Source organism: Thunnus thynnus, chromosome 15 (genome assembly GCF_963924715.1).
Source record: "Thunnus thynnus chromosome 15, fThuThy2.1, whole genome shotgun sequence".
Classification (NCBI taxonomy): domain Eukaryota; kingdom Metazoa; phylum Chordata; class Actinopteri; order Scombriformes; family Scombridae; genus Thunnus; species Thunnus thynnus.
In genome coordinates, this window is record NC_089531.1 from 29,647,829 (window position 1) to 29,664,901 (window position 17,073).

Consider the following 17,073-nt stretch of genomic DNA (forward strand, 5'->3'; position numbering starts at 1 on the left):
TCATGACGATGGTTATCAACTTTCTTTGTTTACCCAGACTTTGTGCTTCAGGCTCTGTGCATGTTCCCATAAAAGGGGACGTTTAGCACGTCATTTGACTCTTCTTCCATACAAAACGGAGCGATTGCGTGCTGCCTACTTCAGTCAGGAGGAACAGGTCATTATAATAGAGAGCTATGAAGAATATAGATACATTATCATAGCAAAAAACAACGCTGTTGCTGCAAATAAGGCGAGAGAGGAATGCTGGCAGAAAATTGCTTGTTGCGTAAATTCGTAAGATAATATATTTATTTTATCACTCAAAGCATTCTCAGTGCCTCCCACATTCAGAGCTCTGAAACTTTAAACTTGATGCAGCAGATTTAAACATTATATTCAAGAAGTGCATTTAGATCTGACTTTGGCCAAATCAAAGTAAAATTAATTTTATAGATTGAATATTATCTGTGATAAATACCAGACTAATTGATTTCTTTTTTTTTTGTTCAAAGTATTTTTTTCATTAGTTTTTATTAGTTTTTTTTCCTTTTTTTACAATTTGAAATACAGTTTGATATATTTTAATAAAATCCCATCCCACAAATAACCCTAACCTATTGCACCATTACAAATTTACAATATGACATCGAAACAATGGTATGTATGATAAAAGACTGATCAGTGTTCTAATAGGACACTTGCTCATGGGGGAATTGTTGGGTCTCTGTATATTAAAGAGTACGGTCTTGACCTGCTCTATGTGTAAAGTGCCTTGAGATGACTTCTGTTGTGATATGGCGCTATATAAATAAAAAATGATTGATTGATTGATGATAATAGCGCAGTACCAGCAGTGTTAAGCAGACTTGGCAGCAAATCAGGTGGTTAGTGAAAGTTAGACACTTTTATAATTGATTTAAGCCGAAACTCAGAACATAACCTGCTCTGGATCAGGTTAAGTTTGCAGCATCAGTTACCATGGTGATCTAGCCAGGTTAAAAGAAAGCCACCTTCATGACACTGAAAACACTGCTTTAGTCTCAACATACCTCACTAACACATGAATCTCTCTTATAGTACACCCCTCAGTTCTCTCTCCAGTCACAAACACCAACAGTCTCTCCTGCCACACTACACCCACACACAGCTTCTCCATCTGCACACACAGCTTCTCCATCCGAGCACACAGATTCACCTGCACACACAGCTTCTCCATCTGCACACACAGCTTCTCCATCTGCACACACAGCTTCTCCACCTGCAAAGGCAGCTTCTCCACTCACACACACAGCTCTACCAGAACACACAGCTTCTCCACACACACAGCTTCTCCACCTGTGCACGCAGATTCAGATGCACACACAGCTTCTCGACCCGCATGCACAGCTGCACCTGCATACACAGCTTCTCCACCTGCACACACCCTTTCTCCACCCGTGCAAACACAGCTTCTGCACTTGCAAATACGACACAGCATACAAGATGGAACATGAATTGCAGATGTTGTTTTTTGCACATAGATCTGATTAGGACAAATTTTCCTGGAGAGAAAAAAAGTGTGTGCACATCTTGTATGTCGTGTGTGTGTGTGTGTGTGTGTGTGCACGGCAGGGCCTGTGAGAACGAGAGAGAGAGAGAGAGCGAGTAAACAGACTGAGGGACTGTGGAATGTCTGGCAGCACCTTCAGCAAACCGCCTGAAAAACAAGTTTCACCATGAGGACAAGAAGACCTCCACCTGACCTCAATCTGCCTCCTCCACCCTCCAACCAATCAAAATTCATTTATATAAGAGTGGGTTGACTTATGGAGGAGATGAATAACTAAAGGCTGTTTAGTGAAGGAATCAACACTGTCGCAGTATGGGATTGTGTCCTCTCTAGCTGCGTATGTGTGTATTAGTCATAATGCTTACTGTCAGGTTTTATTTATCCCCAACTGTTACATTAAACAGCACGATAAAATATGACAGACTCTGAGCTATGATTTGATGATGAGGAGACTGACTCCATGAAGGTGGAAGTGCGTCAGAGGTTGCTCTGCTGTCTGTATTCTAACTTGATCTTAGGAACAGTCAGATCAGTCTGCGATCTGAGAGCAATATGACCACAAGGTTACAGAAAAGATGGTGCTAGTCTTTATATTTACTAAAAAACTTGCCAAGAGCAAACACTTACTTTTGACTATTTTCATTTTATATTAAAGCTGCTGGAGTTTAATTCCTGACATATAAAAAACAAATGATTTTATCTTGGCTGTGTACAGTTCAGTTTTTTTGAACACAGCAAAGTTATCACCTGCTATCAGATGTACTAACCCTGCTTTAAAAACTATCTTCACAATCGATTTTGGAAACAGCAGAAGATAAAACAGTTTCAATTCAAGGGCCAATTACTCCAACTGCTGTTTCCAAAGTCAAGAATAAACCATCAGCCTCAAATGTTAAGCCACAATGGATGAGAAGCACGTTCACAGTCACGTAAAATCTACAGTTCCATGACAACTGAGCAAACTACATCTGCCGATGAAGACTGATGGTACAGTCATACTAAAATTCAGTCCTTATTCATTTCAGTGAAGAAGGGGGCGAGATATATTTCCTTGAAGAAGGGGATATATTTCCTTCCAGCTGAGAAGTGATCCCACTCTGTTTGCTTTGCACAGTGTTTGATCTGTATATGCATCTGTTTGCACCTGTGAAACTGCAAAGCTCTTTAATGTCCAGCCAATTTGATAGAGGGGGTGGAGGATTGCCTCTAATTCAAGAAATACACAACCAAATGCATCTTGTCCCCTTCTTTACTGAAATGAATGGCGAGTGAACTTCAGTCTGACCACACCTGCAGGTCATTACCTGTGATGAAGGCTCACATGTAGACATCATTTTAATGAACAGGGAAACAGCTGATTGGTTGGAGGGTGGAGGAGGCAGATTGAGGTCAGGTGGAGGTCTTCTTGTCCTCTTTGTGAAGTGAAACAGCTAGCATGGCTGTGTCAAAGTGCACACATGCTAACATGACAATTATAAGGTTTTAGGGGAGTTACGTGGTGGAACAGTTTGTTGGTGAACAACAGCGTGCGGTGCGGTGACTGTGCAGCCTCCTGATGTCTTGTAGTTTTGTGCCATCGTGCCTGTAAAGAGACTGTGCTCACCAACTGTATCTAGAAACCCGATTATAGCCGGGGATGCCACACAGAGGTATTTCTGTTTGTGGACAGATTAAACAATCAAGATAAAACGTGTTAATCATTGAACTAGCTGTATTTTTGGACTTTGGACAGAGCCAGGCTAGCTGTTTCCGCCATGCTTCCAATCTTTATGCTAAGCTAGGCTAAGCACGTCCTCACTCCAGCTCTGTAATTAACACATAAACATGAGACTGATATCGATCTGAACATCTCACTCACAGAGAGAAAGTGATCAAGCATAGTTCCCAAAATGCTGAACTATTTTTTTAAGGTGTCACAGTCTAAAAATACTGGGGAGAACTGAATTACTGAATGCTTTAAAGTCTGAGAGCAGTTCCCTGGAACATATGTGGAAGGTCACACTGTTACGGCCCTGGAGGTCATCATACAGCAGATACAACTTTTGCCTCAAACAATCTCATGTTAGAGTCTGAAGCTTTTCAGTATATGAATCTCTAGCAGTCTGTGGTCATTTGCAGCATAAATGTAATTTTAGTCCATGGTGTTTTGCATGTCTCTAAATCTCTAAGTCTTCCAGCAGCTGCGTCTTTGTCCTTGAGGAAGACCTGAGTGTAAACACTAAAAGGACTTCGTGTTCCACATGTTCAACTGTGATTCTCAGAATTCAGGCCCCACCCACTGACACATATTGTGCCTCTAACTTGCTGTTTACAGCCAAACTTCACAGGTCACATTACCACCTTGAGGTTACGTAATGTGTTTTCCTCCTGCAGACACACTGACAAGGATGTGCAGCTGTTCATGTCTGTATGCTTGAAACACATCCACAACCTGATTACTTACAGGTATACTGTGCAGGATTTGTCAGTTGGTGTTGTAAACACACAGCAGTCAAAGTAAGCCCCTCTACCTGGAGAGAGAGAGAGAGAGAGAGAGAGAGAGAGAGAGAGAGAGAGAGAGAGAGAGAGAGAGAGCAGTTGTTGAGTGAGCTAGGGAGTGAATGAAGAGAGCAAATGCTGCTGGTGAGAACAAAAATGTGAATCAGATAAATAAAATGTTTTCTGATTGTTTCACAGCGGTTATGTTCTAAAGCACCAATAAACACACCCACACCTCCGCACAACCCTGCAGGAAGGTGCTGCATTGCTGGATTTGTGTGAATGCAGAGCTTCATCCTGTCTGCTGTGGCCTTCCTGCTCTGCGTGTATGTGTAGCTCAGCCCTGCCCTCGGTCAACAGACACACAGACCTGCAGCTCTTTAATCATCCATGACACAGAGACAGAGAGCAAAGTGGAGCAGAGGAGAGAGACAGAGACAGCGATGTAGCCTGGTTGCTACGCTACGAGTCCCCACCTCACACCCTGCGTGTTGTTAATGGCTGGGGGCTACACACCCACTGCCCAAAGGTTGATGCCCAGAAGCATCCTGAACACAGCAAAATAATAAGAAAATACAGGCAGAGGGTAGAGTCTCTGCAGATACATACACCACCACACACTTCTAGTATCATAAGTGATGATTGAGAGGGATTACTTTTGTATGAGTCTATATTGGTTTTTAGGAAAATCCTGCATAGTACACCTTTAATCAACATGTTTAAGTGGAAACACAGCACTGAGAAACTTACATGCACCTCAACATGAGGTGAAAGAAATGCACAATGAACCAGTCAAGGAGGATGATAATACAGTTGAATGGGCACTGTCTAGCAGACCTGGAATTCCTGGAAATATCCTTAAAACTGTATGCATGTCTGACATTGTCTTGATCTGTACATTATACAATATATTGTTTGGAGTCCAAGTTCACCTTAAGCCGTCTGTGTGTCTCACCCACTTGCACCAAACCAGCTGCTGGTGAAATGAAATGAAGCTATAAAAGCTGTTCTGTGAGCTGATACACGAGTCACACTTGTATTTCCTGCTCACATGATGTGTTTTCGCCCAGACAGACTGTTTCCCATACACAACAAGTCTAAAAGAAACTACTGTAAAACTGTAAGGAACAGTTCCTGAAATAACTCTTTACATTACCATAATATAGACAGACATATTACACACAATATGTTGAAAAAATAGAGACCAATGGAGGACAGACAAACAAAAATAAAGCAGATCACGTGTATATTATTGTCCTTGACAACAGTCTGTTTTTCAGTTCCTCAGCGATATATAAAACTTAAGATGTCCTTTGATAATGGAGACCAGACCTCAACTGCAGCGGACTGAGTATGTTCAGCCTCGCTGTCATACAACCTAGATTTAATATGTTCAGGAGATAATTCATCGTGTGTGTGATTACATCCAGATAATCAGGAGTCATCCAGGATTTTCTGATTGTTGTCTTTGCAGACTTAATACTAAAAAATAATGGATAAAAAAATTAAGGAGACACAGACAAGGATTATGATTGAGTTGATGACCTCTGGACACTCCCAGAGTTACACTGTACACTTGTCTGTATATGTCTTAAAACAAACATTTCCAGACACAGTATATGAAGCTAACTGATTCGCTTTAAAGGCAGCAAGGTTCCAGTTTCTAACCCTCAAAAATGGTCAGGAAAGTGTATGCAGAATATGACAAAAATGAATTGTCATATTTCATGGTTCAACAGTAAACTACTTCAGTGGTACAGGTCTATAATATGTTTATGGCTGTGCGACTGGTTTTCTCTGCAGTATGTGGGGTTGACATGTTTTGGATTCACCACCAAGCAGGTTAAAAAACAATCTTTGTGCGGGGCCCCGGTGAAAGGCTGGGGCCTTATAGCTGGCCATGATGCACATACATTTGTTGCTCAATCATCTAAACATAAGGCCATAAGGGTGTATAAATAAAGATGGCTATTTAGTGAACACCGGGCGGTGTTTATTATCAGACTCTACTCAAACCAACCAGTGCATCTCAGCACTCAAAAAATGACATCATGGAAAGGTCATAGAGAGATGTAAAGCAGAATTTATAATGAGACAAAAACATAAAGAAATATAGGCACTGATTCTAATAAACGGGACAAATAGATAAGATCTCCAACAGCAGAGGTCAACACTGGTATTTATAGAGGTCATTTGCATAGTTGAGGGATTGGGGGCATTTAACCCTTACTTTGTATTAAAATGTCAACTCTGAATTAAAGTTTGATTCATCCTAGTTTCACTGGAGGTTCCAGTGTCTCATGTTGCTTCACACCTTCAGAAACCTGAGTTAATAAAAACCCAGACAGAAAAGATTTTCAACTTATTTTACGTCTGGAATAAAATCTATTGTTGCATCACTCTGCCATCTAGTGGTTCATACAGGATCCAAACACTGTGAGGTGAGATTGTTGTGTCCTCTGGTGAAAAATGAACTTTCAACTCAGTTTTTAAGCCAACGTTGATGAGAAGACCTTAAAGTTCTCAGGAAAAAGATTAGAAAATTTAGTTTTCCTTTATAAGAGAGTTTGGCAGTAGAGATGAGGAGAGAGAGAGAAATGGGGAGAGTTCTCACTCTGACATGAACCTGTGATGTTGCAGTTTTCAGTCAGCGCCTTGAACCCCGAGCACCCCTGGAGCACCCTAGAAAAGCATCACAATGTCATGGCAACTGGACAACTCCCTCTGCTGATGAAGATCATATGATACGATCAAATGCTCTGGAACAGCCACTAAAATGGACTAAATGAAGTGAATTGGTTGAAATCCAATTTTCAACAATTTCACAATATTGTGTCACTTTTTCAGCACAATGATAATAAATATTGAACCTGTTTAAATTGTCTCTACAATATTTACGGCTTAAAGGGGTATTCCAGCATTTTACTTTTGCACTTCCATAAAGGTGGGGGACTCAGAGGGACAGATTTTAAAAAGCATTGTCTAAATCAGTGCAGCTGAGGCCCAGATATCCTGACTTTTAGGCCCTGGTGACAGTCAAACTGGATACTACATTTCCCATAATGGAATCAATAGTGTCTTTCATTAATGCCATCCCATGAATGCATAATTATTTCAGTCCCCACACCTCTAGTTTGTAATGCAGGTTTGTCTCACCCAATCTGAGGCAAATGAAGACATCATCAGGATTATTTTCTCTCTTCCAGAGCCACAGATGACGTTATCCAACTGTTTCCACAGGCTGAAAAGTACTCCTCATCTAGAGTAAACTGAATTTCATGTGCAAAATAAGTGCTTCTCTAATAAGAATGAGAATTATTTCAGTTGTGAGAAGACAACTGAATACATTTTCCTGACACACAGATTAGGTCCACCACCTAGCAACAACACAGCAACCCTGCAGCGAATACCTTCAGGCAGGTTCTAATGTTCAGCTTTCATTCAGACTGTTGTAAAGAGATGTTGACTCAACGTGGTCATTTTGGAGGCTGTAGTTTGTTTTGTCCATGATGAATGATGGACAAAATGATGGTGAATATCTGCTAAACCCCCCCAGGAAATACTCATGATGTCACATTAGATGAGAGAGAAGTGGACAGAGTCATGAGTTATGAGTTGTAGTCTGTTCCTATAAGAAAAAAAACCATTAATGAAGTCACACTTGGAAGCAAATTGTTTCAACCTTTATTAAACATAGCTTGCAAGAGATAAATATTACAAAGTTATTTCCTCCAAAATTAGCTTATTTTTTCAATCAATGCATAATTGTCAATCAACTGGCAGTATTCAAACAGCATTATTTTCTTTTACTTTTTTGAAGACCGTTAAATATCAAGTATGTGCAAAAGGTCAGGATTGATGTAAGCAAAACAAAAAGGACGTAAATTAGTCTCCGCTCAATTTCATCATCTGTTTCTGCTTCCCCAGATGTTCATTTGCAACATTGTCAACATTATGCAAAAAGAAATGCAACTGAAGATTGATAAAAAATATTTTGCAATTAAATGTTTCCCTGCATTAGCAACAACAACTAATAGAAGATAAAGCCAGAGTAAAGGACCATATATGTTGTATGCTGGTGTTGGCGTTGGTTTAGACCTGATCGTTTCAAGCAGAGCTGAGACCATTTAACAAAAGAACGTGTTATTGGGTCTGACCAGGGTTCCACTGATGTAAGAGCTTGTTGGCTGATACAGAGTGCCAAACTTCTGTATAAATGTGATCACTTTATTCCAAAACATCCAATAGAAATGTCTTTGTGAAGCTTTAGAAACAGCATCTAAATGATGGAAAGCTGTTGAAGCTCAGTAAAGGATCATACTGGTGTTTTTTTTTTTTGTTTTTTTTACCCTATTTACTGCTAATCATGAACACATTACTGACCATTTATCATTGTCCATTAAGCAAGTCACTGATTTTTCTTTCATTTGTGTTTTCCCTTTCTGCTAGACATTCATGGATTTCCAGTCATTTTATTAAAACATTACAATTAAAGGATTGGTTCACCAACAATACAAAAAAAAAAACTAAACAAAAAAACCCAAATGCAAACACTTGTAAGTTTATTTGTCCGGGCTTTGAGATATCGGTCTCAACCCCAATAGAATGAAGATGAATGAAACTTAGTTTTTGCTGCCCACAGTATTGAAAAATGACTTCTCTTTCCAGAATCTTGCTGATCTTAAACTGTGGGAACAGCTGCAACTGCTTTCTACTGAAGAAATGCTCTCTATGATTCTGGAATGACTTGTTACTGCTGAGTATTAAATATAATTTTTAACTACTGTGAGCTGCACAAACTAAATTCTAATGACCTCCATTGTGTTGGGTTAGAGGCAGAAATGTCAGACAGATCTCAAAACCTGGACAAATAAAACTATCTGCGTGTCTAGATACCATGAAGTGTCACTTAACTCCAACTAGTTTTAACATAAAAGCAGCTTGAGTGAAGGTAATCCCTCTCAGTGAGCATCAGGTCTGTTTCTGCTGTCAACATGACATTACTGTTGCATGGTAATGCAGTGCAGATTTTTCATATCAATCTGTGTGGTAATATGGGATAAAAACAGACAATGGATGGTTTAGGTCTAGTCTAGACTCAAGTCTAGGTTTAATGTTTAAATTTCAATACTCACTTGTTCATAAAAAGCTAATGGCTGCCTGAATGCATGGACATATAGAAATAGTCAGCAGTAATGTAGGATAAACATGATTTGTGGTGAACATGCACAAACACCAGTCTGGTCCTGTAGTGAAAGTCCAGTATCAGCAAACTGACCCCAGATCAAACTATTAGTTCAGGAGGGTCATCTAATCCAACACACATGGTGAAATATTCAAAGTGCTTTTATCTAGAGCAAATTCAGCAAATGATTTTGTAAGAAACAGTTATGTCAAGTTTCAATGCTATAAGAGAAAACAAAAGAAATGTCTGAACGTGTTCTGTGTAACAGACTGCAGACCCCGTCTGTCTGCACCAATGAGCACTTTCCTGCAAACTCTTAACTAGTCCAAAACCAAAGCGAATGCATCCAGGGAGACCGCTTCAAGAAGCAGAGGAGGGAAAAAAAAAAGAATCCCAAACATTTTGCACATTTGTTACACAATAATACACAGTGATCACAAAACGAAATGACAAGCTTCACAATATTCATGGCTTTTGTTTGCTTTTCTACACAATATACAACCATTTAATTTCTTTTTTCAGTACAAGGGAGGAAAAAATGCTTATGTACAATAAGTCATTATTACTTCAAACCTAGCAAATATCGTGTCATTTATTTCATAGTCAATACATTTGTTTATTTTTTAAAACTGCAATAGAAAGAAAACAGAACTCAATTGAGACATCAGAAAAAGAAAAGACTTTGGAAATCTAAAAATTGACATTTGAAAAGAATCCGCAGTCCAAATACAAAGGTGTGTGGATGCATCTGCAAAAGAGCAAGAGAGACAGGAGCTTTTTTTCTTTTTTTAACTTCAGCTTGGCAGCAAAAGGAGATGCATGGCAAAAAAGTTGCTTAAATCAAATCGTGAGTGGTAGTAAAAATTTACCCCAGACATTAAAAATTCATGAAAATATATCTCTACATCCAATTTCAAGCATTCCACTAAAGGGAAAATTGATTCAGTCTTCCATTTCAATGGGATGTTTATCATCAGATCGTTCTGACGCAGTATCAAGCAGGTTTGGATTCCTCAAATGGATTTTTCTTGCATCATAAAGTGATGAACCAGAACACATCCATCTAACAGTCTGGCTGGAAAAAAAACAACAGACTATTGTGTGCATATGGGTCATGGAACTGAAAAGATGTGGAGAATAAGTGTGACGTGACACTGATTCACACAAACACATACAATCACAGGAGATGTGCAGAGGCTGTGCAGTTAGTGTCTGACTGAACTCTCTTTAAATATAGTCGAGGCCACAGAACCAGAGACACCTGGAAAGACTGCTGTTGGGTTAAGACATAACATTTTAGTAAAAGTGAAAAGCTTGAAAAGGCAGATATTTTTGCCAAATATGTATAACAATGATGTTCTATTGTGTTTGTCCTAAATTGTCTTGGCTTGAGAAGAACTGTGTTCCAACAGCCTTGGCCAGTAACTGTGTTTTTCCCGTAAAGGCTTTCATTGGTCTTTCAATAAAGCCAAAACTATCACATAATCTACTAGCTAGAAAAAACTAAGCACTTCATCGTTCAACAAAGAACAGTGACTCTGTTAAAATGGCTGTTCCAGGAGCAGATACAAATTTTGTTTAGAACATGGACAGAGAAATCCAACATCATATTTAGCTTTTCAGAGAGAATGAAGACAAAAGCCTCTAGAAGAAATAACACTGTGGAAACTGGTGGAACACAGGTGAACCCAGGAGTGGGGCTTTGTTAGCTAGCTTAGCTAACTAGCTGGTGGGCTACTTCAAATCAACTAACATGAACACTTCTACTGTTAGCCTTGTTTGTTCAAATCACATGTGTTGACAAGATGTATTAGTGGCTGGTTCCAGACACACACACTCTTCAATATCAAGTGCTTTAGTTTATTTTCCCCAAAGCTAAGCATTTTAAGCTGTTTTTAACTGATATTTTTTTTTACAAAAGGATATTAACTTTCAACTTAGACTCTTTTTTTCCATTTTTGCATCACTTGCCCTTCATCAGAAAAAGCTTGAACAAGAGTCTATAGCCATGCTAGCTGTGAGGTTGTACTTAGGCTCAGCTGTGAGCTTTGAGCTAAATGCTAACACCAGCATGCTAACGTACATACATTGACAAAGGTCAACATTCTGATAACTGGCAGGTAATTAACCATGTTTGCCATCTTACTTTAGCATGTTAGAATGCTAACAATGGCTAATTATCATTAAACACTTAGTCCAGCTGAGGCCTGCTGGTTAATTACTACAGCTCAGCCTGTGGGGAACATGAATGTCTGTACAACCTGTTTACAACAGGATTAAAACTTAAAGATAGTGTGTCCAGAATTTATCATGGGTGTGTTAAGTAACCAGACTTATGGTCAGCTAGCCAACAAGCAGATATCATCCAAACACATAAGTAATCAGTGACTATCCCAGTCACACAGTAACTGCACAGAAAGTGAGATAAACATTTAGTTAGAAACACATCAGCTGTTTCCCCGAGAACTGAAGGAACCCAACATGGCTGTCTGGAGGTGTGTTAGGCCATCTGTAACCCTCTGCAACAGTGTGCCAGTCTCATTTCAACGATGAACCTGTGCCACATTGTTTCACAACACTACACTCTAGTTGTACTCTACATCTTGACAAAATGACTAATAGGAACACTTTGTGTCCTGCCTGTAAGATGTGTCTCTGACTGACATTGTTTGGACTCTCAATAGGCTCAAGCCTAGAATTATTCACTAAAACTCTTAAACTTTGCCAGGTATTTTGCCCTTATTTTTTAGTCACACACAACATTTCATTCACAAGTTGGATTAAGTTAAAGACTTCTGTATAAGCTCTGCCTTCTTGACCAATTATTTGACTAATAAAACTGAAATGTGTCGGACAGTCAGCTCAAAGCCCCATGTCTTGTCCCATCTAAAACCCAGACTGACTCACATCCTCTGAGTCACCATGTTCCATGGATAATACTGCACACTGACTGAACACTGCTTGAAATGCCTGAGCTACTGCAAACTGGGAGCCCACCACTCCTGAGGAAACCAGCTAAATGCTGTTAGTACACTTTCTATCAAGGATATGCCAATATGGACCACAGCCAATCCCAAAAAACAACATACTTAGACTGAACACTTGCTTGTTGATAGGGTTGTGGAGCAGTACACTCATTAAAGCCCATTCTACTGACATTCTGTATATGGCCATTAAGGTGTATTTCTGTGTTGGTACCAGTGGTCTTTTCTGGCTGCCTGTCTGCACAGCGTCAGTGCAGCATAACTACATCATCTATCACAGGAAACAAGAAGCTTTATTTTGTTTTGGTCAGGGTGGGTCTGACCCGGCAAAGTTAGTACTTTAGAAAATAGTCAGTGATGAAAGTCTGATGACCTAAGCGTTCAATAAAAAAAGTCAACTAGATGTAGCCTGCATGAGCTTTACACCAGTTATCTCCTTAAAGACGGGGTGACACAGCCTGTGTATTGATGGGAAATGTTGGTGAAGCACTGGGACATATTACTGCCTCTAAATGAAATATTTACAAAGAACAGATTGAACAGTTGAATGAATAAAATGTGAAAATCAAATGAAATTGCATTTCAGGTTTTCCAGACTGTCTTTCTGTAGCTGTGGTCAGGGAAGAGCCTCCGTGCTGTAGGTGTCCCACGTGACTAGCCATTAACCGAGGAGACATCCATACGGCCAAACTGAAACAATGGTCAAACCCTCATCTGTGAAGAACATGCTGCTGGTTTGTGTTGCTGCAGCAGCGTCTGACAGTATCCCACTGAATGTCTGTTTAGAACATAAATAAGTTAGAGCGACAATAGCTCCATGTGTGCCCTCTGCACTCTGTATGTTTCTCCATCATTCAGTCACACTGTGTTCCCAATGCCAACATTAGGTGAAGAAAAATGATTATTCAGCATGTGTTGCATCTTCTTAGATATTATCTTTGTGATCTCAGGATGCTACAAGCAGACTGAAGACCTGCACATCCCGACTTCTGTACCTTGACTACTTCTATCTGTATGACACATTCGGTGTGTCCTACAGGCGTCGACTGACGTGCATCATTTGATGTGACGCTCCACAACAAGAAGTGTGTGATGGGGAGAAGAACTGTGAAAACATGAGGCTTTAAAGTAGGTTTCACCCTGGGCGAAAACAGATCAGCTGCTTGCATTTGAAGGTACAACCAGCTGCTGAAAAACACATAAAAAAAATGACATTTGGATTTTTTCCCCCCAGGCTTGTGTTGGGAACATGATATGACTGAATCACTGGGTAACATTCAGAGTGTTGAGGTCACAACAGAGACTAGTGCAACTGCAGATGCATTAATAGTCGTCTTAACTGTCTGACAGTGTGGGATTCTCAAAAAACATCTTTGAGGTTTGAAATCATTCACTGCTTGGCCTCATGATCCATCCTGAAATGATCTTGCTATAAATCTGAACAGAAAAGGGCTAGAAGAACATTTCTCATGACTTTCACTTAATGAGGGCAAAGTGGTGAATGCCTTGTCATTCTGTAAGAAAGAGTGTTCCTAATATCCAAGGCCTGATCCAAACTATACCCAGTCTAATCAGATTACTGCACAGGTCTCGGGTCAGTGTATTAGTATGCCAATACCCGAGCTCTGATCACAGATTTGTTTTGGATGGGGTCCAAAGACCTTAAGTTCAGACCTAAAATGCAAGGTAGGATGGAGCATAGCTTTACTTGAGCTGACTGGCTCAGGTTTCCAGACAGTGAGTCAGACCCTGTCCGGATGCAGGTACATGTACGCAGGCCAGCAGCATCTTTTTCACAGGCTGGGTCTAACCCCAACACCTCGGACAGCAGGGATGTGGAAACTGACACTTCAGGTCCAACATTTACAGAGATCAACACTGGCAAAGTAAATTAGGATTAAACCATTCATCACCCATTAAAACACAACTTGATGCAATCCACAATACTCAAGGATATCTCCCCTGACTCTCTGGTAGGCCATCATCCAGCATCCAGACCTTAGGGACTCTCAATTGTAACATTCTTTTCCTCTTTTTTTAAAAAAAAATGTTTTTCCAATTGGAAATATGCAAAGTGCTCCTCTGGAGTGAGGCAACTTGTGTGCAGAGCGTGCACACAATGATTGATCCATGTCTCTCCCATAAATGATATAATCCACATCCTTTTTTTTCTCTGAAGCTAGGTATCTATACATAATCCATACAGATATTTCAATAGTTTCTGTTTTTAGCTATGTTGATTATTATCGTCTCCAGGGGCTGATACCTCTCAGGTACGCCACCGTTTCATTAGGAGACGCCGCAAAAAAACAAAGAAACAAACCAAAAAGGAAAAAAGGGGAGGTGGGGGGTAGGGGCAACAATCAGAAAACAATCAAAAAACCCAAATATAACAAGAAAAGGAACCCAGGGTTCTAGGTTTCTAGGTACAGAATCTGTGGTTTGGATGCACAAAACGTGCTTCCACCTTCAGATTTGAGTCCTTTTCACTTTCAAAGAACATGTGATGTCAAAGAGGAGCTGCTGGGTAGAAAGGGTTCAGTCTGTGCATACTGGATAACCAAAGGTATTGAGGGGGGGGACATGGAGGGGTGAGCGGCAGGTGGTGAGATGGGATGGAACCAGGAAGGGAAAATCAACTTGCTTTTTCTCTGATGGGGAGACCATCTTCCTCCCTGTGAATACTAGATGATCTCCGGCCTGTAGCAATGACACATGTGGACGCATCAGCTCTCCTTACTGGAGTCTGTATTGTTCTGCTGGTCAGCTGGAGGTGCAGTAGGGATGTTGCTGCATCTGTCCGTCCTGATTAGTACAACTACAGTGTGTCCCGTGTACATCCATCTAGTAACTGTCAAATCTGGACAGGAGATGCTGACATCAGAAATGAGGAAACTGATGGGGAATGGTGGGAGCCGACTAGCAAAGGAAAAAGGTTTTCAAAACTCTGATCGCATAGGATTCTCTTTTGAACACGTCTGCACCTTTTGTTAGTCATTTCCAGTTAATTAGCTTTGATGGTGGCAGGGGTGACTCCTCGAAATTTGGGGGTGCTGCCCTGAACTCCAAGCTGAATGTGTCTGAACTTAAGCTGCGAATCAGTGTGAGAACAGCTCTTGAAATGGGCCGTTTCGGCGAGATGATACAAGTGTGGGTGCTCTGTCCTCAAATTCATGCCCTCCCCCCACATTCTCCGTTTTTTAGAACGAGCTCTTCATCCTCTTTTGAAGAGCGAGCAGAGCAGTTACTAACTTAATATTGTCTGTTTTGTTCCTATCAATATTATCCACTTTGTTACTTCAAGTTAGCAAGCTAACACTGATTACAAAGCTTCAAAGTCGTTAAACTTTATGTTGCATAGCAACCAGAATGCACCCTGTTGATCTTCTGTTACTAGCAATACTCACATCTAAGTTTTATAATTGAGTGGAGCAAAAAAATCCTATATGATCACGGCCTAAAGCGACCCTACAATGATACACTGTCACTCCCCAAAATAAGGGAGTGACAGCAGAGAAACAAAAAAATGGATCAAACACTTATAAAAGAAAAAAGCATAATGAGTAATAGTAACTGAAGCAAAAAAGGTAGTTGCAGGTATAATAATAGTGCTACCAACAGCGATAATAATGGGAATTACATTTGTTAAACAACGCTGACGAAGAAGAATTTTTACTATAATAAGAAAATTTGAGATGCACTGACAGTTTAGTGTCTTTGTCTGACTTGGTGGATTTTCATGGGTTGGTTTAAGGTAGGCACACGGACAGGCACTGCATGCGATGGGTGGGGTGGGGTGGGGGATGTTGGCTGATCTGGGAGTGCTTCAGTGTGGGGTAGGAGGGCGGGATGGGGGGGGTGGGGGGTGGCTTCAGAGGGGCGGGAGGGTTGGGCGGGGCTCATTTCTGTCCGGTGATGGACTGCGATATGGATCGAGGTGGGATCATGTCCAACAGGTACTCTCTCTGCCGGTCTGCTAAGCTGGAGCTCTTATGGGCTCCAACTGCCGCTGGGTTCAGATAGGCAATATTTAACCCTGTGGAGGGGATGAGACAGAAACACAGAGAGCGTACTGTAAGGTCCACAAACAATTCTAAAATATTGGCATTATTATAAGTATATTTCATTATATTTTGAGAAGCTTCCCTGTTTTCTGATCGGCTCCTGTTTCAATTTGCTGTTGATGCAAACTCAACTTTTCCTCTACATTTACTGTAAATTTCTACCAGAGTCATGTCACACTCACCACTCTGCATTACTACTACTACTGTGAATGAACATTTCCTGCTGATGTTTCACATTAAGAGCTCCCGTGGCTTAAAGCACACAATTCCTCCATTTCGTTTTTAATGTGAAACATCCGCAGCGAGTGTCAAGTTTCATTAATACCGAATGAAAAAACAGCAAAGTAGAAATGACTGGAATTAATCAGCGACAGAAAATGATTTCTGTTGAAGAGAAACTTGAGAGCAGTAGTGATTGTGACATGACTATTGTTCTGATCAAGACAAGTCAGTTTTTATTTGAATAGCCCGTATCACGAGTTTGCTTCAGGGGACAAACTGAGAAGCTCTGCAGCACGTCACACAGTTTGGTCTGTGACGTTCTATGGCAACACTTGTTGACTTCTTGCTTCTTCACAGAACATTTTATTTCTATGACAGTATTGTCCCTGGTGTTTCAGACAGTACTGCAATGGAGAACGCATTGAGCATAAAAGCCTCAGTCAGGCAAGGATCTCTGTGAGCTTTAAGAAACTATAACAGGCACTTTTCACTATTTTCTGACATTTTATAGACAAAACCACTAATTGAGAAAATAATCAGCAGGGAACTGATAATGAAAATAATTGCTAGTTAAGAGTAAAATGTGGTTTTGTATTCCACTCATCATAA

General features: G+C 40.4%; 1 protein-coding gene across 1 annotated transcript in view; it reads right to left on the reverse strand.

Moving 5' to 3' along the window:
• Window positions 1–7,681: 7,681 nt before the first annotated feature.
• Window positions 7,682–17,073, reverse strand: part of gatad2b (GATA zinc finger domain containing 2B) — a 54,252-nt gene continuing 44,860 nt past the window's right edge. The window contains exon 11 of the mRNA XM_067611699.1: window positions 7,682–16,214. Within this exon, the coding sequence (XP_067467800.1) occupies window positions 16,078–16,214 (137 nt within the window). The 3' untranslated portion in view covers window positions 7,682–16,077. The remainder of the gene's footprint in view (window positions 16,215–17,073) is intronic.